We start from the raw sequence: 26,699 nt of genomic DNA, 5'->3' as shown, positions 1-26,699 counted from the left end.
GGTGCCGGTCTGAGCGCCCGCCCGCCTGCCCGCCCAAAACATAGCACCAACGACGAACAAACAAACAAACAAAAGCTGCCGTTAATTCTGGGGTTTGGTGCGCTCCATTTCTTGTCGGTTACACGTGCGCGCGTACTCGTGGACACGGCGCCTACTTCTAGACATTGTTACGTACGTGAAGAGCGCGGCACACGTGCGCCGTCACGTGACCGCCAGCCCGTCGTCTCCGTCGACGGCGGCCATCGAAAAGGACGGCCGGCGTGAAGGTCGGCCACTTTCTGAGACGGGTCCGTGCAAACTGCCGCAGGATGTTTGATAACCACGCAAACTGCCACAGGATGTCTACTAGGCATGCGAATCGTTTCAGTATATCCGCTCACCGTACAAACAGCAAACGGGCCTCGAAACGGAAGTTCCGGACACCCATCCGCCCGGACAGACGCTGAGGGGTCAGAAGACAAGATGGCTGAAGGGGGAATCGCTTCAGATGAGATTCATTTAGCTTACGATCGAATTCGGCGGTTACGGAGACGATCGGTGATTTGGATCGCGATTGATCAATCCGAAGGAAAAATAGATATACGCGCAAATAAATAACGCGACGTGCTTTGATTTGAAACAAACTACGATTTATTTACACTGCGCACACTCGAAACGCAACCGCGACGTTCTCCGATTCAAAGAATCTCCGATTCGTGACTTTCGTCCTACGAGCACACTTTGAGTTCAGCGGTCCGCAAACAATAATCCGATTCCTACCGCAACCTTGATGCGGAGCTCCATGATGAAGCGCATCCTCGCAAAATTCCCGACCCGGGTTATTTCACAAAATTTCTCGATCTGTCGTTCGCGGCGAACAAAGATCAAAAGCGTACCGACGCCGGGGTGTCGATTGTTGAAGCTCGGCGGCCATTTTGTAGGGAAAAACTATCCCACGAGCCAGGTTAGTATAACAAGCAGAAGAGAAAGAAGGAAAGAGAGAAAAGAAGACAGAGAGTGAGAGAGAGAGGAAGAAGAAGAGAGAGAAAGGAGACAAAATAAAAACAGAAAAAGAGTAAAGAGAGAGAGAAAGACAGAGAGTGAGAGTGAAAGAGTGCGACAGAGTTAGGTTTTTTTCCTTTTTTCTTGGGTTTTTCTCTCGTCTTTTTTTGGCCTTTTTTGTATTTTTTGATCCTTTTTTTCCCTGACTTTCTTCTCTTATTTCCCTTCTTTTCAAAAGTAACAAGGTGTGTTCTTTTGCAATTTCTGCTTTTAGCACTCGTTTCTGGCGACCTCCGGTGGGCAAGTAATACCCTTTCGCTTTCACGCGAAGGCGGGGGGCCTCGACCGCCATCGGTCCCCGGGCCGCCGGTTCGAGACCCCCGTTGGACGGGAGTCTCATCGGCGCCGATTTTCCCTATTAGCCGAGGCCGCTAGCGTAGCCGCGACCTTTTCGCCCGCCCCCCCCCCCCCACGACCTTGTGCAAGACGTCCCGAAAAGACAGAAAACAGACGGCGTTCCGTCAACGGTCGGAACGTCCCGAACTCCAGAGAGCGCGATGCCTTCGGGCATCCTCCTAAAAATCAGCTTTATGAGCCTCGCGCCGAGGGACCTCCGACACGTCTCCTCCAAATCGCCGACCTGGGAATCGGGCGCGTCCGGGGAGGGGGAAGCGCACGGTCGTCGTCTCCTCATTTTCCTCTTTGTTTTTTTCAGGCTTCAAAGGGACAGTGTGTAAACCAAAGGCAAATGACAAATCCTTAAAATCGTGTATAGATTTTTTTAACCATAGACTAGAGCCCCAGGATACAGTCGTCCCAGGATACAGCCACCCCAGGGGGCAGCCACCCTGGGATACAGCTGCCCCGGGATACGGCCACCCTGGGATCATGTCACCCCTGGAGACAGTCGCCCCGGGATGCAACCACCTCAGGATACGGCCACCCGGGGAGACGGCCACCCCGGGATACAGTCGTACCAGGATACGGCCACCCTGGGAGACAGCCACTTCGGGATACAGTCAGCCCAGGATATGGCCACCTCAGGATACAGCCACCCAGGGAGACAGCCACCCCGGGATACAGTCGCACCAGGATACGGCCACCCTGGGATCATGTCACCCCAGGAGACAGTCGCCCCGGGATGCGCCCACCTCCGGATACAGCCACCCAGGGAGACGGCCACCCCAGGATACAGTCGCACCTGGATACAGCCATTCTGGGATCAGGCCACCCCAGGAGACACCCGCCCCGGGATACAGTCGCCCACAAGATACAGACACTCGGGGAGACAGCCACCCCAAGATACGGCAGCCCCGGGATACAGTCGCTCCAGGATACAGTCGCCCCGTGATACAGTCACCCCGGGATACGGCCACCCAAAGATACGGCCGCCCCAGGATACAGTCGCCCCAGGATACGTCCACCACAGGATACGGCCACTCGGGAAGACGGCCACCCCGAGATACGGCTGCCCCGAGATACAGTGGCCCCAGGATACGGCCACCCAAAGATACGGCCGCCCTGGGATACAGTCGCCCCAGGATACAGCCACTCTGGGATCAGGCCACCCCAGGAGACAGCCGCCCCAGGATACAGTCGCCCAAGGATACGTCCACCACCACAAGATACAGACACTCGGGGAGACGGCCACCCCAAGATACGGCAACCCCGGGATACAGTCGCTCCAGGATACAGTCGCCCCGTGATACAGTCACCCCGGGATACGGCCACCCAAAGATACGGCCGCCCCGGGATACAGTCACCCCAGGATACGTCCACCACAGGATACGGCCACTCGGGAAGACGGCCACCACAGGATACGGCCGCTCCAGTAAACGAGCACCCAGGGGTACAGTCGACCCGGGAAACGGCCGCCCGGGGATAGCCACCCCGCCTTGCCACATTTCCACTTAAGGGTGTCTTTTGGCCCCCTCTTTACGCCATTTCCCCCACTTGACCACAAACTACTTTTCTAGCAAAAGAAATCCTGTCTATAGGAAGCCCGTCTACTGTCGGTCCAGCTCACATCAGACGCCGACCCGCCATCGGTCGTGTCGGGAAAAGGCCTATACGGCCGAAGTACCTCCCACAATGCCTTTCCCTTTGTTCATTCACCGGAGGATCTCGTGCGCACGGCAACACAATATTGTATCTGTTGTACGTTTTTATTGGCCGCGGTCCCGAGACTCGCGCTCATGCTAAAGCCAGATGCAAAATCACGATAACCGTGGAAACGCGAACGGCCGTGACCGAGGAATAAGAAGATCCGGGTAGTGTGGCCGGAACCCGTTCGCCGTGAAGATGATTCTTGAAATCGAAATGCGAGTTAAAGCCGGGAAAACATCCTCACGAGCGGAAGCTGAAAAATCTGTTTTCGTTGAAATGTACCGTCGCCTTGCCCTTTTTGCATCCGCTCGTTACTTCGCTGTACCAGTCCCTTCACACCAAAGGTAAATCAAATGTCTCTTTTCCTTTCCATGAGCTTCATTATTTTGAGGGACTTCATCCAATCATAACTTGTTTTATCTTAATACACCGTCACCCCCTCCTTCTGCATCAATCTGTTACTCTACTGTACCAGGTCAAGTCCCTTCACACCAAAGGTAAATCAAATGTCTTTTTTCCTTTTTATGACACGATCCCTTCGGAATCCACCGTCTCCTCCGACCTATGCATCCGCCCACTACTCCGCCTCACCGGCTCAAGTCAAGTCACATCGAAGGCCAATCGAATGCTACCTTTTCTTGACGCGCAAAATCGTGTCATTTGTTTTCTTGACACAAGTTCCATTTTTTTCAGGACCGCATCCATCCAGAACATCTTTAAATGGAATCGACTATTTCCTACCCCTCTGCATTCACCCGCTACTCCACTTGACCAGCTCAATGGAAGTGACACCCGAGGTAAATCGATTGTCACTTTTCCTTCGCACGGGTTCCATTTGTTTCAGACCTTATCCATTCCAATCTTGAATAAAAAGTCAACCCCGCCCCCATTCTACATCCACCTGTTACTCTAACATACCAGCTCAAGTGAAAACACACTGAAAGTAAATCAAAAGTCATTTTTTTGTCTTGACACGCGTCCCGTTTTCTTTTCTTTTTTTGAGGGCTGCAATTGCCCCCCAGGCTGCAAGTTTCAGACCCCTGACGACTTTCGGAAAACAAACCCAAACAAAAAAGACCTCATTGCGCCTTATAATCGTCCACAAAGTGCACGACAAGCGCACACGCGCATTCCCAAAACAGGCATGGTACATGACGAGCGCGCACACGTGTGGTCACGGGCGGGCGCGTGCACCCACGGTGACATGGATTGGAGGGAATGCGCGCGACCGATTGGCGCACATTCACGCCGACGCGCACGCGCAAAGTCAAATGAGCGCAAGAGCGCACACACTTTGCCTTGGATTGGAGGCGTACACGCGCACCCGCGCACTACCACTTCAGGGGGCGCGCACGCGTGCTCACGAGCGTGACAAGAAGTGAGCGCTTGGCGTCGGGTGCGCGCATTTGGCCGTGCGCACGCGGCCTATATAAGGGGCGTGAGCGCGTCCACACTGACAGTCCGGCAAAGGAAAGAGGACGCCCAGGAACGGAACTAGAAGCAATACCTGAACCAGGACCAGAACCAGGACCAGGAGGAGGTCCGAGATGGAGGCCCGGGCGCTGGCATGGATGGCGGCGGCCCTGGGGCCCTTGGGGGCCCTGGCGGCCTTGGCAGCCTCGGCAGCGGCCTCGGCGGCGGCCTCCTTGGCGGCCTCCTTGGCGGCCTTGGCGCGGAGCGTCCTCGGCCTCGGCCGCACGCCCCCCCGGGGTCCGAAAGCGCGCGACCCCCGGCTACTTCCCGCCGGCGGGAAAGCCGTCGTCATTACAGGTGAGAATTACGCGCGTGCCCAAACTTTGGACTTTCCTTCGCTCTTCTTGGACACGGTTTAGTGCGCAACCAATTCAAGATTGGATGACATTTCCAAAGTCAAGAAAAGAGAAAAATGACGTCCGAGGGGGTCGTTTGTGGTCATTTGTCATGGAAATGACGCTACTTTTTAGGAAACTGGCTCTTTTAGCCTGATTCACTCATAAAAGTCGGAGCCCAAACGGCTCTTCGAGTTTTTTGAGGGGATACTTTCATACATATATTACCATTAATAATGAGACATTGTGCAGATATTTAAATATTTGTGCAGAAAATTGAACTACACCCTCTTTACAACGAGTGACTCAAAAATCGTTTTTTTTTGGCTCGGCTCACTAAAAAGAGTCATCTCTTTTAGTCACGGTCGGTATGTTACCAATAATAATGCAACATGATGCAAAACATGAAAAAATATCTTGAAAAGAATGTATTATACATTTGCACAGCGAGTAATGGGAATTAAAACTCATTTTAGTGTCCTGGCTCTTTTGGCTTGGCTCGTTCGAAAGACTCAGCTTTTCACATTTTTATTGATACTTCAACATTGTAACGTTTATTTAGTTCGTCGTTTTAAAAAACTAGACGACGCGATCTCCACAATGAGGGAGGGGATTTCCAGCTGGCTCGGCTCACTTAAAAGACTCGTCTTAGTTTTGATCTGTATATTGCAAATGATAATGTCACATTTTTCCTTAAATGGAATCATAATATTACAATTGGATTACACAATATCCACGATTTGTAATGGGAATTGTAACTCTTTGTAAGGTATTGGCTCTTTTGTCTTGACATACTAAAAAGAATCTTCAGATTTGTGTTGTTACTTTATTAAATATATTACCGATAATAACGTATCGTTATTTAAGTCATCGTTTTAAGAAATATTCGACAAAATCTCAACAATTAGCGATAGGAACTGTAGCTTTTTTAGACAATGGGCTCTTTCGGCTCAACATACATCGGTACATCTACTTCCGTAACGAATCGGCTCCGGGAGTTGCTTTGTAACCTGAAACATTTGTAAGTAGAGACGCCTTTCCGACGTAAATTTGTTCCGAGCCCCGCAAAAGTGTGTTCTTTTTTTAAATAAATCATCAAAGTGCATCAGAACATGAAACAAATACGTATTCAAATGAGATGACTGCACAATAAACATGAAAGGGGGCATATCAAAAACAGAAAATCCAAATATTCAGGTACCTTTTAACCTGTCTCCTTGTTTACTGGTCCTCAGCAGTGTTTTTTGCCTGTCCTTTTTTGAAAAACGGATCCAATGACATCCGCTCTTTTGACAATCCACGGGAAATCGTAATGAGCGATAACCCGATCCGCCAACACTATTCTGGGTGCTTCCTCTCCAAAAATTCCGAGACTTTTTTTGCCAAAACGTCTTAAAGACGTCTGAGTCTTCCTCCTTGTCCACACACACACACGCTTCCATTTTTCACACCTGGCTTTGTTTGGATGGCCAGAAAAAGTCTCTTCCTCTTCTTTTCGACATTTCTCATATGGCGTCTGTTGTGAATGAAAACTCCCGGTAGCGCTACTACCCGGTAGAGTATTCACGTAGCATTCCGGGATTTCCGCGTGTGCACCGGGTAGAACTCCGGTAACAGGCCTTGTATCCTGCAACCACTTTGTAACTAGAGGCAATATTTTCCGGTTCAGGTATTTTTTCACCCGAAACTTTTGTTTGTAAGTAGAGGTCCCGCCGTACTAAGAAGAGTCGTCTTTTGATACTTGAATAAAAAGACGACCGAAATATGAAGACGTTTTCCTTTTCATTTAAAAAAAAAATGGACTAGACGATCTCCACAACTAGGGATGGGATTTCCAGCTCTTTTTTCAGGGACGGTCTCTTTTCGAAACGAGACGTTTTCTAAATGGTTCTTGTTTTGTGTTGGGCGTACGAGCGATAAGAAGGTGGCATTAAAGGCGAAAGGAAAAAAACGATTTGGGGAAAGTTCTTCTTTTGTCCTCGTTTGACCGACGGACGTGCGCGTGCGGGGGCGCCTATCTTTACTGCCGCCGGGATCGTTTCCTCTTCGCGCTCTTAAAAAGCTTTCAATTATTAAACCGTCCCTGCAAAAGTACTACGGGTCGAGCCACGCGCCACCATGCCACGCGCCTTCGGGAACATTGTCGATATTCGTTTTAATAAGAAGCAAAAAAAATGAAAGTCACGTTGACACGCTAGCTACATCCAATTCAACATAGATCTCAGTGAACAAAACTTTTCTGTTGCAGGACCTTGACACACTACATCAGGGGTCAGGAACCTTTTCGAGCCAAAGAGCCATAAAAGCAAAACATGTTTCAAAAAGAAATGGAGAGAGCCACATCATATCTTTTCAGACAAAATTGAAAAAACTGCCAAACACGCTCTCTAGACAAAAGCAGATTTGATTTCACTGTGTGTCATTTAATGATTTCATCAAATGTATGAAATGATAATCATGCCAAATCCTGTGTCCCAAATCAATGTCCATATGCCATTTACAATTTGCCACCTTCAGTTAAGAGTGTTGATGCAAATTTTTGCCATCAAAATTGTTCTTTAACAGTTTCAAAACAGTGTGCATGCAAAGTTCTTTGGTAAAAATGTCACAAATGACTGCAAACGATAAGCACATGGTCATATTCACTTGCACTTAGCGAGAGAGAGAGAGAGAGAAGGAAGTGCCTTGCACTGTGTGCAGGGATCCGCCCACCCGTACTGCTCACCCAATCAAAGTCAGCGTTTTTATTGATCAGTTTAATGGTTTCTTATCAAACTCCTCCATTATATGGAGCAAAATGGGGATGAAATCACTTGACTTTGGAACGCCACAGAGAGATGTGCAATAGTTGCATTTTATTTCGGAGCCATACGTACTCATGAAAAGAGCCATGTATGGCTCCCGAGCCATAGGTTCCCTACCCCTGCACTACATAGAAGTGAACAAAACATGACAGTAAGACGCAATATTCCCGGTAAGCCACTAACCCGATCTCATTGATGAAAAACACAAGACCCAACATCCTTTCTTCTTTAGCTTGAAACACTATTTACATCTAAACCAACAAAACATGAAAAGAGGTGCAACGTCCCTGACCGCTACAACACTATCTAGATCTAAATCCACAAAACATGAAAGGAAGGCTAACCATCTGTGTTGACATGCTAACTAGCTCCAATTGAACAAAATATAAAAGAAAGATGCGACACACCCTCTACACCAATAACTTCATCTAAACAAACATAACATGAAAACACGAATCATCCCTCTTAAATCACGTACAGAAAGTAGATTTTACTGAACAAAACCTGAAAGGGAGACGCGGCATCCCTAAAAAAATAGATTGTCATACTATCTAGATCTAACTGAACCAAACATGAAAGGAACCTAATTCCCCTGCTAAATGTGACTCTCGGTGAGGTCATCAGATGTTTACAACATGAAAGAGCAAGATGAGCGTGTAAGGGGAATGACCTCATGTGTGGTCCCTTCTTTAAGGTTTCTGAGGTTTTTCCTTGCCCTCATGTAGGTTGCAGATCAGGTGATAGTGTCATAATAGTCCGTGGTCCTTGCAGCCCTTTGAGACTCCTTGTGATTAGGTGCTATCCAAATAAGCATGACTTGACCTGGGCCCCGCCCCCTTTTCTTTTCTTCTTTATGTAACGGAACCAAACCTGAAAGTTAGACCCAACACCTCGCTTAATCTGAAACGACTCGCCATATGTTTAGAACACGAAAGAGCAAGCCCGAGCGCGTCTTGCCCCCCCTTTCTTCCTTTTCTTCCCTTTTTTTCCTTTTCCTCCTTAGGCTGCGATTCCGGTTTCGGCCTAGCGACGGCGCTGCACTTGGACGGTTTGGGCTTCCGCGTGTTCGCTACGGTCCTCCGCCAGGAAGGAGAAGGGGCGCAAGAACTCAGGCGGAAATGCTCGCCCGCCATGACGGTCCTGCAGGTGGGTGGGCTCTCTCTTTCTTTCATGTCCTTGTTCTTTTCTTTCGTCCTCCCTCAGAAAAAAAGTCCTTTTGACGCTTTGCGCAGGTGGACATCACGCAGCCGGCTCAGGTGCGCCGAGCGGTGGAGGACGTGACCTGCGCCCTCGGCACGCAAGGTAGGACCCGCCCACCGGGCCACGCCCACCCACGCTCACTCAACGTAAAAAGAACGAGCTCCAAATAGACAATTACAGTATTTCTGTACCCTAGTATCACTCAGGTCGGGTTTTTTTTTGTATTTCTGTGGTATAACCTAAGCAGTATTTGTTGCAAGAAGTATTTCTGTAGTAGTAGTAGTAGTAGTATAGGGTATTCCTCCGGTATACAATGTAAGCGCGACCTTTTCTACTGGCTTGGCAAGCGCCTCAGATTGCCTGGTGCGCATGCGCAGCAGTAAACAAACCAAAAGACGTCCTTCCAGTATGTAGTGAATGTGCGGCCTCTAGCGGTTCTTATCGGGATTATACCACCAATTTGAGATAGAGAGATGGAAAGAGAGAGAGATAGAGAAATAGAGACAGATAGAGATAGAGATGGATAAAGTAATAGAGATAGAGAGAGATGTCCTTCAAGTATGTAATGAAGGTGCAGCCTGTAGCGGTTTTTATCGGGATTATACCACCAACTTTAGATAGATAGATGGAGAGAGATGGAAAGAGATAGAGATATATAGACAACTAGAGATGGAGAGAGATAGAGAGAAATAAAGATAAAGAGATGGAGATAGTGAGAGATAGAAATAGAGATATATAGAAATAGAGTGAGATAGAGATTCATAGAGAGAGATAGAGAAATAGAGAGAGATAGAAAAAAATAAAGAGAGAAAAATAGAGAGGGATAGAGATAAAGAGATAGAAATAGAAAAAAATAGAGATAGAGAGAAAGAGAGAGAGAGAAATAGAGATAGAGAGAGATGTCCTTTCAGTATAGTGAAGATGCGGCCTCTAGCGGTTCCAATCGGGATTATACCACAAACTTTGTCGATTTTTATTGCTTATTGCAAATCGAAAAACATACTGGATTCCAATTTTTCGAGAAAACAAAGTGCTGGAAGAATACAGAGAAAAAAGACGAATGTGTAAAGGAATACAAGGGGGAGATTCTCAAGTATATTCGAAATCCCTTGGACAGCCAGAGTCTCCATCAAACTTATTTTCCTGGAAAAGCAGACCCTCTCCGAGCGCCCCAGACCCCCAAATGCATAAAACGCATATTTTAAATAGTGTAAATAGACTATTGACACGAAAACGGCGTCTATTGATTGCAAATTGTGAAGAGAAGAGCCATATCGAATAATAACCGCACTCCGGATGACGTCATCATATCACGACAAGAAAACGTTTCCGGGTTTTCTCGATCCCGAAAGGCGGATAAAAACGGGATCCGCCATTTTTATCGTTTGCGCTGTTGGGAGAACACAAGGCCTCGTTTTATGTAGGGCCATTGCGCCCCCTGCCGTCGAAGGCGTCCTTTTCGCTCACCAGTCCGGGATGCGGTCGCGGGTGTCCACCGGGGGGCGCTAAAGTCTGCTTGTCGCCGTCAGCTCTGTGGGCCTTGGTGAACAACGCGGGGGTCTGCGTCAATTTCGGGGAGGTGGAGTTGTGCCCCCTGGACGACTTCCGGGGCTGCATGGAGGTCAACTTCTTCGGGACCCTCCACGTCACCACCGCCTTCCTGCCCCTCCTCAGGCGACACCGGGGGAGACTCGTCGCCGTCTCCAGTCCCGCCGGTAAGGAAAAGGGGGAGAGGGAGGGAAAGGGACTGAAAAAGAAAGAAAGAGCGGAAAAAAGAGAGAGGGAAAGAGACAAAAAGAATGAGACAGTAAAGAGAGAAAGAAAGAGATAAGAGAAAGAAAGAAAGAGAAAAAAAGTGTGATGGTAAAGAGAGAAAGAGCGATAAAGGGAGAGGGAAAGAGACTAAAAGAAGGGGAGAAAAAAAAGACTCATGGTAAAGAGAAAGAAAGAGAGAGAGAACAAAAAAAGAAAGATAGAAAAAAAACTTTCATGGTAAAGAGAGAAAGAAAGAGAACAAAAAAAGAAAGAAATTAAGAGAGAAAAAAAGTGTCATGGTAAAGAGAGAAAGAAAGAAAGAGAAAGAAAGAAAGAGAAAAAAGTGTGATGGTAAAGAGAGAAAGAGAGAAAGAAAGAGCGATAAAAGGAGAGGGAAAGAGACTAAAAGAAGGGGAGAAAAAAAAGACTCATGGTAAAGAGAAAGAAAGAGAGAACAAAAAAAGAAAGATAGGAAAAAAAACTTTCATGGTAAAGAGAGAAAGAAAGAGAACAAAAAGAAAAATAAGAGAGAAAAAAAAAGTGTCATGGTAAAGAGAGAAAGAAAGAGCGATAAAGAGAGAGGGAAAGAGACTAAAATAATAGGAGAAAAAAGTGTCGTTGTAAAGAGAGAAAGAGAAAGAAAAAAAGGAAAAGAGAGAAAAAAAGACTGCCATGGTAAAGAGAGAAAGAGAGAAAAAAAAGAAAGAGACGGAAAGAAAGAGAAAAAAGGAAGGAAGAAAGAAAGAGAGAGAGGAAGCATGTGAAAAAAAGAAAGTGAGAGAAAGACAGAAAAGGAAGCTCCTCAGCGGGTCCACCCCAAAGCTGCTCCTTCGCCGAAACGCCCGATCGGAAACCCGAGCTTTTGATTGAGGGGTGACGGAGGAGGGAAAAAGGCCTTTTTTTTCCAGGTCCTTAAAGGGACAGTGCGTAATATTCGACCACTAGCTGTCATACGGAGTGCTAGAAAGCAGGAGGAAGCTCTTTTTGAGTAAGCCCCGCCCCCCTGTCCTCAGGCGACCAACCGTTTCCCTGCTTGGCGGCCTACGGGGCCTCAAAGGCGGCCCTCAACCTCTGCATGGAGACTCTGAGACACGAATTGGCCCCCTGGGGCGTCCACGTCTCCACCGTACTGCCGTCCTCCTACAAAACAGGTAAGACTAAACCGGGGCTGTTCAATAAGGGCCCGGGGGCCGTCGCGAGATCAAACGGGCCGCCTTTCATATGCGCTCTGTACCGCCGGCGGTCGGAAATCGGCGCCGACGCCGCAACGACCCAGGTCCGATTCCTGTTGCCTCGGGAAGCCGCGTTTATTTTCAGAATAGACGATTAAAGCCATTATATCTCAAAATAATTCGGGTGGGCCCGGTGAAACCCTGGAACCCTTATCTCTTTTCATTTAAAGCGGGGGTGTCCAACTCGTTTGAACTCGGGGGCCACACCATAGAACAAACGTTCTGTCAGGGAGCCGGACGAGTAGATGAGAAAGAAAAAGAGAAAAGAAGAGAGAGGGTGGGACAAAGAACAAAAAAGAGAGAGAGGGAGAGAGTGTGAGAAACAAAAGAAAACAAGTTGTGAGAGAGGGGGAAAAGAAAGGGAGAGGAAGAAAGAAATCCAAAGACAGGAGGAGAGAAAAGAGAAAAGAAAGGGCAAAGGGTAGGAAGAGAGAAAGAGAAAAGAAAAAAATGAAGTTACAGCAAAAGAGGTTAAAAGACACAGAGAGAGAAAGAGACAAAGAGCAACAAAGGAAGAGAAAAAGAGAGACACAGAGAGTGAGAGAGACAAAGACAGAGCGGGAGAAAAGGGGTGGAAAAGAGAGAGAAAGATAACGAGAGAGAGAGAGAAAACGAGAGACAGGGAGAGAGAGATAACGGGAGACAGAGAGAGAGAGAGAGAAAACAAGAGAGAGGTAACGAGAGAGAGAGAAAGAGAGAGAGAGAGAGATAACCAGAGAGAGAGAGGTAAACTACGTCATTTAAATGAGTCGATGGTTTTCGCTGCGCACCTTGATTAAATCCTGACTGAGAAAAAGCGAGAGATGCCAAAGAGTAAATGCTAACAGCTGCATGCTAACAAACACACGTTAATGAGTAGATGCTAAGGACCACACGCTAATGACTTCATGCTAACGAGCCACGCTAACAGCCACATGCCAACGAACACACGCTAACGAGTAGATGCTAAGGACCACACGCTAACAACTACATGCTAACGAGCCAAGCTAACAGCCACATGCTAACAAACACACGCTAACGAGTAGACGCTAGCGAGTCACACTAACGTGCCACATGCTAACAAACACACGCTAACGAGTAGATGCTAAGGACCACACGCTAACAACTGCATGCTAACGAGCCACGCTAACAGCCACATGCTAACAAACACACGCTAACAACTACATGCTAATGAGCCACGTGCTAACAAACACATGCTAACGAGTAGATGCTAAGGACCACACGCTGACGTTTCTACGCCCACCTCCCCCGAAGGAATAATAGAAAGCCCCAACCGGAACAATGTTGTCGTTTCTTCCGGTCCACATTTGGCCCCGGGGGCTAACCCCCTTTCTTTTTTGTGTTTTTTTTGGGGGGGGGTCGGAGCAGCTCACTGCAGCGACACGGCCTACTGGGAAGCTCAGCACCGGCGTCTTTTGGAGTGGCTCCCTCCGACGCTCCTGGAGGATTTCGGCCAGGACTACGTGGCGGAGAGCCGGGCCCTCTTCCGGGACTTTGCCCGTCGCGCCGAGCCGGACCTGGGCCCGGTGGTGGCCACCCTGGAGCGGGCCCTGCGCGAGCCCCGGCCCCGCAAACGCTATTTCGCCGGACCCGGCGTGGGCCTCATGTACCTGGTGAGCGGCTACGCCCCCGACGCCGTCCGGGACCGCTTCCTGCAGAGTCTCTTCATCAAAAACCGCTCGGCGCCCCGGGCCCTCCGGGGAGGGGGCATGGTCCGACACGGCCACGCCGAAGAGGGCCCGCCCTGCCCCCGCCCCGCCCCTCCTCGCCAAGACGACAACAACAACGACCGGGACAAAGTCGAGTGACGGGAACGTCCCGTTCCTGGACGTTTTTCCCATCCGTTTTGAGGGGCGGGCGGGCGGTCGAGGGCGGGGCGCGCTACCCAGAATGCAAAGCGGTGCCGGCCGACGACAAAGGCCTCGCGTCCCATTGGTTGTGAAATCCTTCAAGCCGCGGCGTGTCCTATTTAAGATTTTCACGGGTAAAGGCGGACGCTTAGCGATGGAAAGAACGGGAGCCTAAACTCTAGCCCCGACAGAATTCGGGGACCCTCAAACCCGAGCTCCCGACCCATTTTGGAACCCTACATTCACTTCAGAACCCCAATATGGAACTCAAACCCTAGTTCCTAAGCCTACACCGAACTCCAGCCCCAACCCCATTTCAAAAACCTATATTCAGTTTAATACCCTAATAAGGGGCTTAGACCTTAGTCTCCAACCCTAACCCTACCGTGGAACTATGAAATAAGTTAAACCCTTATTCAAAGCTCAAACCCAAACCCCTAACCTAAGAAACATGGCAACGATTTCAAGAATTGACAAGTTCGAGCACAAACTTTGCAAACCCCACATTCCAATTCAAGCTTTTTTTAAGGATACCAAGCACCCGTACGAACCCTGTCGACGGCACCGTCGTCTCATGCGAAGGAAGGGCCGTGCCACAGAGCACAGTGTAGCAGCAAGATGACAGACTTCTAGAGAATTCACATTTCTCCACCTATGCTTTTTTTATGATCAATCTTAACACTAGTACGATGGTTTGTGTATTTTTGCCTAGTTGATTTTTTTTTCCACGAAATGAAAGTTTTGTTTTGTACCACTAGGAGGCGCTCAAGATTAGACACTGTCCCTTTAAGAGGACAGTTCTGTCGTGTTCTGCAAACGGAACTTTTTCTTCTTCAAAATAAAAAGTACCTAAAAAATAAGCAGCTATTTAAATGTTGGCCTTTAGCACAGAAGACATTGAAGGGGCAGTGTGTGTTTTATTTGACCACTAGATGGAGCCGTATGGTGCAGTGCAACTGAAAGCCAAGCGCTAAAAAGCCCAAGGAAGAGTACAAACTACGGAAGCTCAAGGTGACCAAAAGGTATTTTTGGCCCGGTCTTTTTGAGGCGTTTGGGTACCCGGAGCAGCAAGACGGCGGACAATGATTTCAGCTCCTCGTGTATAAAAGAAATGCTTATTTCTCAACTGAAGTGTATATAAAAGTATTTTGATAAGTATTTTTGTTGATTATTGAAATCAATATCACACTGTCCCTTTGATGCTTTATGAAAAGCATATTTTCCGTTTAAAGCCGAGGTGGGCAAACTACGGCCCGAGGGGCCACGTGCGGCCCCCCTCAGGGCTGCCGAACCAAAACGGTCAAATTCTAAGGACAATTTATATGATAGTAAATGAAGTACAACAAATGAAAACGTTTTTTTTTGCCAATTTGGTCTGGATTGTCAAGAACAAAAATACTACTACAGAAATACTACAAAATAGTCTATAACTAAATATCAAATTTAGTGCCTAAAACAGAGAACCATATATATATATATATATATATATAGTATATATGAATATCTATTTTGCTTTCATTCTGAAAAGAAAAAAAATACCATAGAAATACTACAAAAATACTACTTGCAGTAATACTGATACAAAAATACTACTACCGAAATACTACAAAATAGTCTAAAAATAAATATCAAAATGCGGTGCCTAAAACAGGGAACCATCTCTCTCTCTCTCTCTCTTTCTGCTATTATTTTGAAAAGAAAAACAAATACTATAAAAATACTACAAGAATACTACTTGCACTAATACGGATTCAAAAGTACTACTACAGAAATACTACCAAATAGTCTAAAACTAAATATCAATTTTAGTGCCTAAAACAGGGAACCATATATATATTTTTTGCTTTCATTCTGAAAATAAAAATAACTAAAGAAATACTACAAAAATACTGATAGAAAAATAAGACTACCGAAATGCTACAGTAATACTTTCATTGAAAAATATGACGACAGAAACAAAAATACAACAGATGTACCGGAAAAATTATTCTGTGGAAAAACTTGAAAAATACTACAATCTTACTAGAAAAACACAACAAAAATTCTCAAATCCAAGCACAGTAATACTAGAAAAGTTAAGATATTGAAAGGGAGAAAGCCAGACAAAGGGAGAGAGAAGGAGAAAAAAACAGGAAAAATGAGTGAGGGTGAGACACTGAAAGAGAGAGAGAAAGAAAAAGAGTGCGGAAGAGAGAAGGTGAAAAAAAAGACATGGCGGAAGAGAGAGGGAGAGAGAAAAAAAAGAAAGTGAAAGTGAGGAAAAAAATAGTGCAAAAGAGAGAAATAAAAAGAGAGGGTGAGAAAGAAAGAAGAGAATGAAAGCAAAGCAAGAAAAAGAGAGATAGAAAGAGGGAGTGAAAAGTGAGAAGAAGATAAGAGAGCGTGAGAAAGAAAATGAGAGGAAGAAAGAGGCCGCTCCAGTTGTTTTGTGAGTGGCACCTGGCTTTGGCGACATCAAGTGGCCATATTTCAAACTTCAACTCATTGTTCTATTGTGCTTCATTTTGGAATGTCTCACGGGCCAGATTCAAAACCTTGGCGGGCCCGATCCGGCCCGCGGGCCACATGTTTGACACCCGTGCGTTCGTAGAAGCTAGCCTCACCGCGCAAACTGTGATTCTATTCTCGCTCACTATGTGATCAAAAATAAACTTTTGAAAAACCAGGTTTTTTCGGCACGCATTGCAAAATCGAGTCCGGAATACTTTGGATGCGGGGGTGTCGGAGGACCAAGAACCGCTGTGAGAAACTTACTCGGGTCTTTGCGAAAAACAGAACTCGGACCGGTTCCCGGATTCGAAAGCTGACCGTCGAAAACGGTGCAACGTTTCCCGCTTAATCCATCATTGACTCAAATACGGCACCTTTATGATCCGGTCGCCGTTGTTTTGGGATGAGACCGCAGTTTCGAGGGCGTTTTCCATTCGTGTCCTAGTGCTGTGGAACCTTCTGGCCTCTGAGATTCCAAGTCTTTCAATCTGGGCCAGGGGTGTTCAACTCGGGGGGCCACACCATAGAACAAACATTCTGTCGGGGGCCGGACTAGTCGATTCAAGAGAAAGAAAAAGAGAGAAAGAGGGAGGGAAGGGACAGAGGGCGGGACAAAGAATGAAAAAGAGAGAAAGAGGGAGAGAGCGTGAGAAACAAATGCTAAAAAGTCGTGAGAGAGGGGGAAAAGAAAGGGAGAAGAATGAAATCCAAAGAGAAATAGAAAGACACAGAGGGAGAGAAAAGAGCCCGAAGGGTCGGAAGAGAAAGAGAAGAGAGAAAAGGAAAAAAGGAAGTTAGAGCAAAAGAAGACAGAGAGAAAGAAAAAGAGCAACAAAGGAAGATAAAAAGAGAGACACAGAGAGTGAAAGAGACAGAGAATGGGAGAAAAGGGGTTGAAGAGAGAGAGAGAGAGAAATAAATAGAAGTCCAGTGTCTTTGTTGGAGGCACCTGGCTTTGGCAACATACAGTTGCCATATTTCAACCCGCAACTTGTTTTTCTCTCGTGTTGTTGTTTCGGTGGCCGGATTCAATCCCTCGGCGGGCCTGAACTGGCTCTGGAGTTTGACACCCCAGCGTTAAGCGCACAGGCGGGTCGGGGCAGCGTTTCCTGTGTTGCATCTTGGGCAAGTACAGCCTGGTGGCGCCCATCCAGAAAAGTGCAACATCAACAAACAAGTGTGAACAAATGAAATGGCAGGAAACGAATCGACGGACGCGATTGAAGGCCCGGCGGCATTTCTTCTTTTCCTTGCGAGCGTTCCTTCACTCCTTGCACCCGTTTACTCTTCAACATAACGCACTCCTAGATGAATCGTGTCCATCCCGGTTTCAATGAGAGATAACGAGGAGTCCCAGAGCGCGTCGAAAATGAAGAATCGATTTCGGCTTCTCGACGCGCTCTTCGTGCGATCTCGAAGGAAGCGCGTCCCGTCCGTCACCAGGAAAAGAAGGTTTGGGTTCGACTCCGCAGACGCCGGTTCAAACTCGAGCACTTTTTGTTGCCCGATCTCGGTTTCCTCCGTTTCTTTTCCTAGGTCGCTTTAAACACAATTTGGCAATTGGATTTCGGTCTTCTTACCGGAGTCATTCAAAAGTCATCCGGAGTCATCGACTTCCACGACTTTCAAACGAGAGTATCGGGAAGACGTTACCCGCGATGTTTTTCAGCATATCGGACGCCGTTTGAAAAGTCGTCCTCTTCGCCCCGGCCGCGGGCAGGCGGGCCTAAAACCTGCGTCTGCTCCGAAAGGCCCGACCGAGAGCGCATGTTGCAGATCGGCGAATTCTTCAAAATGTTACAAAATCTTTTGACTTCAAACACGTCCATCCATCCACCCGTCCATGATCTGCACCACTTAACGTCTATGTCTATCTTATGGTTAAGTTTACCTTGTTACCTTATTTATTATTTTAGAAGGTTTTTTACGGGCAATACTGGGAATTTTGGTATCGGCCCGATCCAAGTAAACACAAAGTAATAAAGATCTTTAACGATAGTTATTGCTTAGAAATGTCATGATCATTCAATATGTGAACCCCGCTCCCCCTTGAGTCAGTTTATAATTTTGATCGAAACAGTACAAAGACTTGCACTAAAAAAAAAAAAAGTTCTGTTTTTGATTAAATAACTTCATTAAGTTTAAACTTGTGTCGACATTTAAAACGAGAAGAGAAGACATTAATGGATGTTGAACTTGCTAGGAGGGCTGTGAGAGAAGCCTTCAGATAAGAGAATTCCATCCCTGCTCTCCCTGAGCCATCTTCCATCCATTATCTGCACCGCTTATCCTCAGTAGGGTCGCGGGGGTGCCGGAGCCCATCCCAGCTCTCTTCGGGCAGGGGACACCTAGAGACAATTTGGTTAGGCCAATTCACCTGACATGCATGTTTTTGGAATGTGGGAGGAAAGCAGAGTGCCCGGAGGAAACCCACGCAAGCACGGGGAGAACGTGCAAACTCCACACAGGAAGGTTTGATCTCATCACCTTGAAACTGTGCCGCACACGCGCTAACCACTGTGCCACCGCGCTGCCCACTTCAAACACGTACCATTCTTATTCACAGGTTTAAGACTTTGGAAAATCGGATCGAAGATATTTGGATCGAGTCCTTATTTCTACAATCACGAATTCAATGCCTTTGGAGACTTTTCAAGGATCCGCCGGAATCCTGACATCAACCCGGAAAATCGTGGATCGGTCTGTTTCTCACCCTGTTTTGGAGGCACGTTTAGTCAAATCGGAATGACTCCACCTACAAGTGGTAAAAAATGCACCTTCGGATGAGAACTTGTGTATTTTATTTTTGCTTATTCTTCTTTTTACCACTAAGAGGCGCTAAATAACACACAATGACTTTTTAGAATAAAGTGTTCTGGTTTGCCCGCGTCCCTGCGTCCTAGACGCGTCATTTTTGCAGGGGACGCATCGTCGCAAATCAACGTGCGTCCCCAGGACGCAACTTTTTTGACACAAAATTGTCATTATTACCCGATTACTTTTTTTGTTTTTGTTTTTTTTAAACACAGATTTACCTACCGCACTCCAAACTTTTCGTCAGGCAGATCCGCCATTGTTGTTTTGATCTCGCGCCGATCTCGGCCAACGAGAACTCGTTGCTTCGAGATGACGTCATTGTTGTGGTGGTTGTCGTTGAGTGAAAGATAAGTATGCCTCCGTAAAAACAGTTGGTATTAAGTGCAAATCAACAAAAAAATTGTCATTTCTTCAGTGTCGGTAATAAGTCGAAACATAACACAGAAAGTGGTAACAACGGCAATATTTCCGGCACGAAAAAACGGCAGAGAAATTCTTCAGAAGACCGCGAAGGCAAGGAAAACACGTGTTTTGAAGCCAACGATTCCACGAAAGATAAACAAAAGAATACTCCTCGCAAGAAATGGACTTTTCTGCCAAAATGGACTCAATTATATTCCTGGTGACGCTATGAGGAGGATGATAATGGAAGCTACATGTTCAGTGATGCGTGCACCCAGCGTGACAAAAAAACTGGATCGCATAAATCATTTCGCAATACGAACTTTCAGAAAAGCACAACAACGACAATGAAAAGCACAAATTAGCTATGGAAATTCCCTTGCTGCAATTGGACCTTGAGAAGGCATTACAACTGTGGCGGGACAGCAAACCACCAAGAATGTATGAACTGAAAAAGTGATTGAAACTGCATGAATATATAGACTAATATTTCAGCAATGTTATTTTGAATAATGTACAATATTTTTGTGGACTGAAAAATTTGAAGTGATAACTGCTTAGTATTACCAATTGAGTGCGATGATTAAAAGTGAATGAATATATAGGTTTATATTATATATTTGTCGCCGATTTACAATTTCAACCTCGCTAACGCTAAATTTTGGGGAGCCGTAAATCTCTGTCGGGACCCGTAGATTTTTGAGCACGCGAGTCCCCGAGACCCATCGCTTTTCACAGGTAAAATGAACACTGATAAAGCCCCGGTCAAAAGTCCGATTTTTCTTTTAGTCATACTCGGAACCATCAAAAATGTGATAACGCGTTTTATCGTTTTCTAAAATTGTGATCCATTTATTGCGGGGATTGGGTTTGCACGTGTGACTCTCCAAAAAGTACAATTGATTTTGGGAGAAAAATGTGAGTCTTTTGAGTTTCCCGAGAAAGAAAAATAAAAGTCGCTTGGAAAAAGGTGGAAAAAAGTCACCTCGTCCTGCTGACAAATCCAAGCTGTAAATGGCGCCAGAGCTTTCCTTATTTGGGGGCGTCGGCGAAGACGAAGGGGCGGGGTCACCGAGGCTCCGGGGGGCGGGGTCACCGAGGCTCCGGGGGGGCGGGTCAACGAGGCTCGGGAGGGCGGCGTCACCGAACGTCGGGGGGCCGCGAGCCCTTCAACCTGGACAGAAAGCACCTATGTCAAAGGGGTGGCACGGGGGCTGGAAATGGCCCGCGGGAAAATTTTCTACGGCTTCTGAAACGATCTCGATCTGGGGTGGGCAACTCGTCGGGGGCCTCATCGGGTTCCAAAAAGGGCCCGGGAGACCTATAGCATTTTTTCTTGTATCGAAATATACAAGCAGAACTCTACATGGTATATATTTAGATTTATTTTGGAATAGATGAGTTTCGAAATGCACACAAAGCAAAATCGAAAATCAGGTCCCGGTTTTAAGCACTACACGAGATATTTAGTTGTGTACGATAACTGAAGTTGTTTTTTTTTTTTTTGCTTTTTGATTTTTTGTAGTATTTTTGACCTAGTATTTTTGTATCATTTGCATAGTCGTCATTTTGTAGTATTTCTGTAGTACACTTGAAGTATTTTCATAGTTTTTTGTAGTATTACTGTAGTTGTATTTCTGAAGAGGTTTGTCGTATTTCTGTAGTATTTTGTAGCATGAATGTAGTTGTATTTTTGTAATATTTGCATGTTGGTAACCTTGTAGTAAGCATTAAAATATATTCGCTTTTTGTAGTAACTTAGTACAGACGCTGCCCAACTTATGGATGATCGTCTGGAACCGAACTCGTTCGTAAGTTGAATTTGTTGGTAAGCTGCTCCGGTGCTATATTTTGTATGTTTAAGGTTTATAGAAGTATGTTTAAGGCTTGTACAAGTAACCTGTATTGTTTTGTACTCAAAAATAAACATTTCATCAAATAATATGCTTTATAAAGATACATAAAGTTAAGTTTAACTTACTTTTGGAAGATGGGCCTCAAGAGGTCCTCCTCCGTGGTAAAAAGTGGCCAAAGAAAAGCGCTCCGACCATTTTCTCAACCGCATCAAGCTTTCTTATTCCACTTTCATTTCAAATGAAACGCTTTGCCTCTTATATCACTTTACACCAACCATATCGAATGGTTGCACCAGATATTGAACAATAAATATGTCAAAGTTCATAGCACACTGGAGATACAGTATAGAATGTTTACAAACGAACTAGGAAGTAGAAGGCGGATTTCTTCTTCGTGGTGGATGCTTGGTGAGCTTTCACAGCGCCACACGCCGGTAGTGGCAGAAAGAAGCACTGCAGTAATGTCCTGTACTCGGAAAAAGGTGCACACGATACAAAATCGAATTGACAGCAATGTCCTGATACTCTTCGACATGTTCATATCTGCCGTTTTACGTAAGTCGAATGTTTGCGAGTAGAGGAGCGTCAGTCGTACTTTATTCCCTTTTATTCCTACGCTCATTAAATGCCCGCTGGCCATATGTTGACATAGCCCTCAGCTTGAAAAAGGTCGGGGTATTATGTCGTGTATTTCTGTCTCTAACCTCTTGATCAACTCTTCTGTGGTCCTGGCCTCGTCTTCCTCTTCTTCGCTCTCCTCCGACGTGTCCTCTTGCTTTTTCTTCTTCTTCTCTTTTTTTTTCTTGCTTTTCTTCTTCTGTCCCCCCAAAACACCAAGCAAACGATGCATCACCGTCGTTTTTTGGTGTGTGTTGTTTTGTACCTTTTTGTCTTTCCTGGCTTTGTGCTGCTTCTTGTTCTTGTGCTTCCTGACGCGCGGAGGCGAGGCGGCGCCCCCCGAGGCTGCGTCGGGAATCGCAGCGGCCAATGAGGACGGAGCGCAAAAGAGGAGGCGGGGCTACGATAACTTACCCGGAAGTGGCCAGGGGGGAGGAAGTCTGGGACCGAACTCAGCAGCTTCCTGGGAAGGCGGCGCAGCTGCGGAGAGAGGAAAAAGAAGAAAAGCAAATAAAGCTGGCCATCTATCAAGGTATGGAAGGGAAAACCTGCATGAGGTAGAAATAAACGTGCAAATCAAGATTGCTACAAATATATTGCTTTTGTTGTAAGTTTACGTTTTGTAGCGTCATCAGTTTTGTTAGCTTCTTTTGAATCTGTCTTCTGGGGCTGAGGTTTTGGCTTGATTCCTAACCACTTCTCCATTTTTCTTGCGTTTTCTGTGCGTCTTCTTTGGAAAATGATATGCAAATGAACAACTTTATAACGCTCGGGAAAGTCCGGAAACACGAAGTTATTCGATGTCTTCTGATCGGCTGCCGAGTATGCAAATTGCTAAACGAACCGAACACATAGATAACTGATGTTATTCCTCAAGTAAATATATGACATAAATTAATTTATATCTTCATGCATTTTGTCATTTTTTTTGTTGCGCATCGTGTCGTTTTATTTATTTATGTATTTTTGGGGGGTCATTTATTTTGTCGTGTGTATTGTCTTGTAATTTGTTGTCTAATTTGTATTTAGTCTTTTTTCCATGTATTTGGTCATTTATTATTATTTTGATGTGTATTCTGTCAGAAATAATGTCATATATATTGTCACGAGAAAATGTTCAAATGAGGGGGCGTGTCAAACTGGCTGAGCATTTCACCTATCGGTTGATTGCGACAATACACGATAAAGTACACTTTAAAATACACGACAAAACATATGACACGTGGAGACCCGAAGGAGGGGCCTGGTTGGCCTTTGCCCCCTTGGAAAATGGGAGACAAAGATGGCCGAGAGCCACAGCCTCTGCCCCTCCACGAGGAGGCCTGGCGCACTTCAGTCACGACGCGGGGTATGCCCGTTTCTTTCTCTCTCGATTGACTGAAAAAGTCAAGATGAAGTCGACAAAGGGATGGAGAGGTTTTTTTTTTGCGGAGGGGAGGGCGGCAAGCAAACCCCCCCAGCCCCCTTTCGTGAGGCTCCATCTGACCAAGGTACGCAACAAAAGAAATTTGCAACAAACTGTCTTGGTGCTGGGTATAAATATCAATCTGACACGCTGTGAAGTCATTTCTGATCATGTCTAGTCATATTTATTTGCCACGCCCTTCATCACAAGAAGTCTCAAAGGGCTGTACAGACAACAGACTATTATGATACCATCCCCTGATCTAAAACCTACATGAGGGCAAGGAAAAACTCCAAAACGTCAGCATATGAAAATGAATAAACCTTAAGGGGAAATGAAGAAACCCTAAGAGTTGAGGCTTATGGATCAGTACTTTTAACCCCTACAAAGCCCCGCCCCCTTCCCCTCTAACACTTCGAGTTCTTTATCAACTATGTCCTGTTCTTTTTTTTGTATTTGACTTCGCTTGCAATGTAAATAAATCAAAGTTTGTTTAGAATCAAAGCACCTTATTTATTCGTGCGTGTATCTATTTTTCCTTTGGACCCATCGTGATTATCGACATCCATGAACTGCAAAATCGATCGTTCGGAGTTCAAATGTTTGGAGGATTGCTTCTTTTGGAAAAGAACGAGACTGTGTTTTGGGGACTCGTTCGGGTGGGGAATCGTGAGCGCCCTCTGCAGGTCCACTCTGTAACCAGCGAATTAGATTCCAAACCCTCGATGATAAATGAGAAAATGCATAAATATATCAATAGATTGCGTTGATTTCTTTCTATTGCATATATTTGTAGCTCTTTATTTAAGGACATAAATGTCAGAAGTCACCTGACGGTTGGGAGGAAGTAGCGATTGGAGGAGGAGGAACAGGAGGAACAGGAGGAGCGGGGATGTCGAAGAGCTTTTTTGGCTGGGCCCCCTCCTCCATTTCCGCGTCCTCCTCGTCGTTTTCCGACTCGTCGTCCTGGTCGGAGGAGGCGAAGATGGCCTTGAAGACGTCCATGGGAGGTCGCACCTCCTCCTCCACCTCCTCATCTTCATCACTGTCGTCGTCTTCATCATCTTCTTCCTCTTTGGTCTGGGGGAGGTCCGCTTGGGCTTCCGCAGCGTTCTGGAGATGGAAAAAAAGAGGACTGTTTCATGTTGCAGGGGGACCCCTTTTCATGTCACGCACGCTACCCGCAGCATTGTCAGGGTCAAAGCCAGATTCAGATAGAGATAGATAGATCTTTAGTTAGATATAGATAGAGAGAGAAATAGATAGATCTTTAGTTAGATAGAGATAGATATCTAGATAGATGTCTAGATAGATAGATGGATAGATACTTTATTCATCCCCGTGGGGAAATTCACACTTTCAGCAGTATCCTTGTGTTGATTGTTAACAGGATGGCCTCGGGGTGCCTTGTTGTAGTTTAACAACAGCGGAGTGGATGAGGTCACACGCTAGGCCAAAAGTTGGACGTCCCTGCGGCAGATGGAAATTTTTGTGCCCAGGGTTACACCGCCTCATGTTCACGTAGATAGCGAGTCCACCTCCTTTCTTCTTCCCACAGGCTTTTGTGTCTCTGTCTAACAGCACTGAAGCCGGGTAGCTCCGGGTAGCTCCACGTTAGCGTCCAGTATGCTAGACGTGAGCCACGTTTCCACGGCAAACTGCACTCTCTGTACGCTTTGATGTTTTTCACCGGCACAGCCAGTTCGTCAAAGCCAACTCAACAATTTCTTATAAAAGAAATTGTGTATTTTGCAGATCCGTGAAAAGATCTGCCATTTACCAATGCCGTTTTTAATCTTGCGTGTGCGATTACCGAGACGTATCGTTTTCAGATCTTGGGTACATCGCCTATTTATTGGTGTCAATATTTTTGAGACGGATCTCTCTCTCTTTGTCGGTGTTGAGTAAATAGCTCCCATTTTGAGATTCAGGAAGTTCTTCCCTTTCCGATCCGTCACTGGGAAACGCTACCTTCCTTACTTGCACGGCCCAAAATGAATGTCCAGAACCGAGACGTAATCTTGCAAATTTCATAGTGACCTGTTTAGTTTCAGCGACCCGTAGGAGGCGATGACGTTTCATAGGCGAATGCCGTACAAACTCATGCCAACTGCCGTTATCCAACAAGACGAAATGCAACGATAAAGCCACCGTAGTCATTTTTAAAGAGATGTGTTGTGAAACACGGCATCAAATTCAAAGGCTTTTCAATCCTGGGAACACACAAACTTTAAAATTCAAACATTTTTGAGTTAATAAAGTAAAGTATCGCATGAATAAATCAAGTCATCTATAAATAGATATTTTTTCCAAACAATATAGACGTAGACAGTGAGGATTTTAGTCTCAGTCTGTTTTATCTTTGGCTCTTTCATTGTTAGATGCCGGTGACCCCGCAAAAAGGGAAACGCCTACGAAAAATGCTTCAGCCGTTTCTTGATCTAGACTGGTTCGGACTTCTTAAACGCCTTTTGAAATCAAATTTAAGACCGAGCCGACAAAGGAAAAACGCCATCGGGAGAATACCCCAAACCGCAATCCACGGGGCCTCCTACACCAGAGCCAAAAACATGAAATGTCCGCTTGGACAGAAAGGTCCGAAGTAAAGGTCGCTATTGAGACACGCGTCCGACCGAAAGCGCGTCGCCGTTTTGATAGTTTGGTCTTTGTGGTCACGCCGTGCCGTCAATCTGCCAATTTTCAAAAAGACGATCGATAAACGCGTTTTGAAGACTTTTGCAAGTTGGATTTGAGGATAATGAAGGCCTTGTTTTTACAATCATAAAGTCATGCCTTTTGTTGGAATAATGTACACAAGTTATTCAACTTTACTATAATCTATGCGTGTTATATGTTTGCTTAAAATATTGTGCTTCCAAAATAGGATGATTCTCATAGCAAAAGTTTTCCACTGCACCCTGGCAAGAACTAATGGTGTGAATCAGATACAGATTTGATTGCAGGCCAAGGTTCTTTCCTGAAGATAGCGTGAAGAGAGTTAATCGGTCACATTTCAAATAACAAGTTGTTGTGCAAGAACTGGTTTCAACTGGAACATTTAACCTTCAAACCGCACCCCTTCCGTTTAGCAGTCGAAACCACCTTGTAACTCGGGCGTTCCTGTCTAAATAAAAAGGCAAGCAGAGGGAAGACTGCTTGAGAGTGCGAGGAGGATTGTATGAAGCAGCCTTCCTGTCACTTTCCTTGCAAGAAAACCATACACAATTCTCTGTGTCTTTTTTGTATGCAGGTTTTTGTTACAAGTGCTGGGTTGAACCTGACACCTTTTAAGACTTTTCAAGGATCTGTGGTTCTGTAGTCGATATTTGGAGTATGACTGTAGTATAAGTATGAGTTGAAGCTTTCCAGTGATAT

At 45.9% G+C, this 26,699-nt stretch overlaps 2 protein-coding genes across 2 annotated transcripts in view; one reads left to right on the top strand and one right to left on the bottom strand.

Annotated features, from left to right (window-relative positions):
• Positions 1-4,428: 4,428 nt before the first annotated feature.
• LOC148366594 (11-beta-hydroxysteroid dehydrogenase type 2-like) lies at positions 4,429-13,835 on the top strand. The gene is made up of 6 exons (XM_088333388.1): positions 4,429-4,857; positions 8,703-8,845; positions 8,932-9,001; positions 10,429-10,614; positions 11,668-11,805; positions 13,255-13,835. The coding sequence occupies exons 1-6, from the start codon at positions 4,635-4,637 to the stop codon at positions 13,692-13,694; spliced, it is 1,200 nt and encodes a 399-aa protein (XP_088189514.1). The 5' UTR covers positions 4,429-4,634; the 3' UTR covers positions 13,695-13,835.
• A 6,433-nt stretch (positions 13,836-20,268) lies between these two features.
• gpatch1 (G patch domain containing 1) overlaps positions 20,269-26,699 on the bottom strand; it is a 28,620-nt gene continuing 22,189 nt past the window's right edge. The window contains exons 16-20 of the mRNA XM_088333387.1: positions 24,155-24,437; positions 22,334-22,399; positions 22,185-22,264; positions 22,006-22,118; positions 20,269-20,619 (exon numbers count right to left, since the gene is read on the bottom strand). Of these exons, the coding sequence (XP_088189513.1) occupies positions 20,586-20,619; positions 22,006-22,118; positions 22,185-22,264; positions 22,334-22,399; positions 24,155-24,437 (576 nt within the window). The 3' untranslated portion in view covers positions 20,269-20,585. The remainder of the gene's footprint in view (positions 20,620-22,005; positions 22,119-22,184; positions 22,265-22,333; positions 22,400-24,154; positions 24,438-26,699) is intronic.

The sequence above is a fragment of the Urocampus carinirostris genome, chromosome 4 (genome assembly GCF_059441175.1).
Source record: "Urocampus carinirostris isolate Australia breed hairy pipefish chromosome 4, RoL_Ucar_1.0, whole genome shotgun sequence".
Taxonomy (NCBI): Eukaryota; Metazoa; Chordata; class Actinopteri; order Syngnathiformes; family Syngnathidae; genus Urocampus; species Urocampus carinirostris.
The sequence above is the reverse complement of the archived record's forward strand: the minus strand, read 5'-3'. Positions and strand labels throughout refer to the sequence as shown.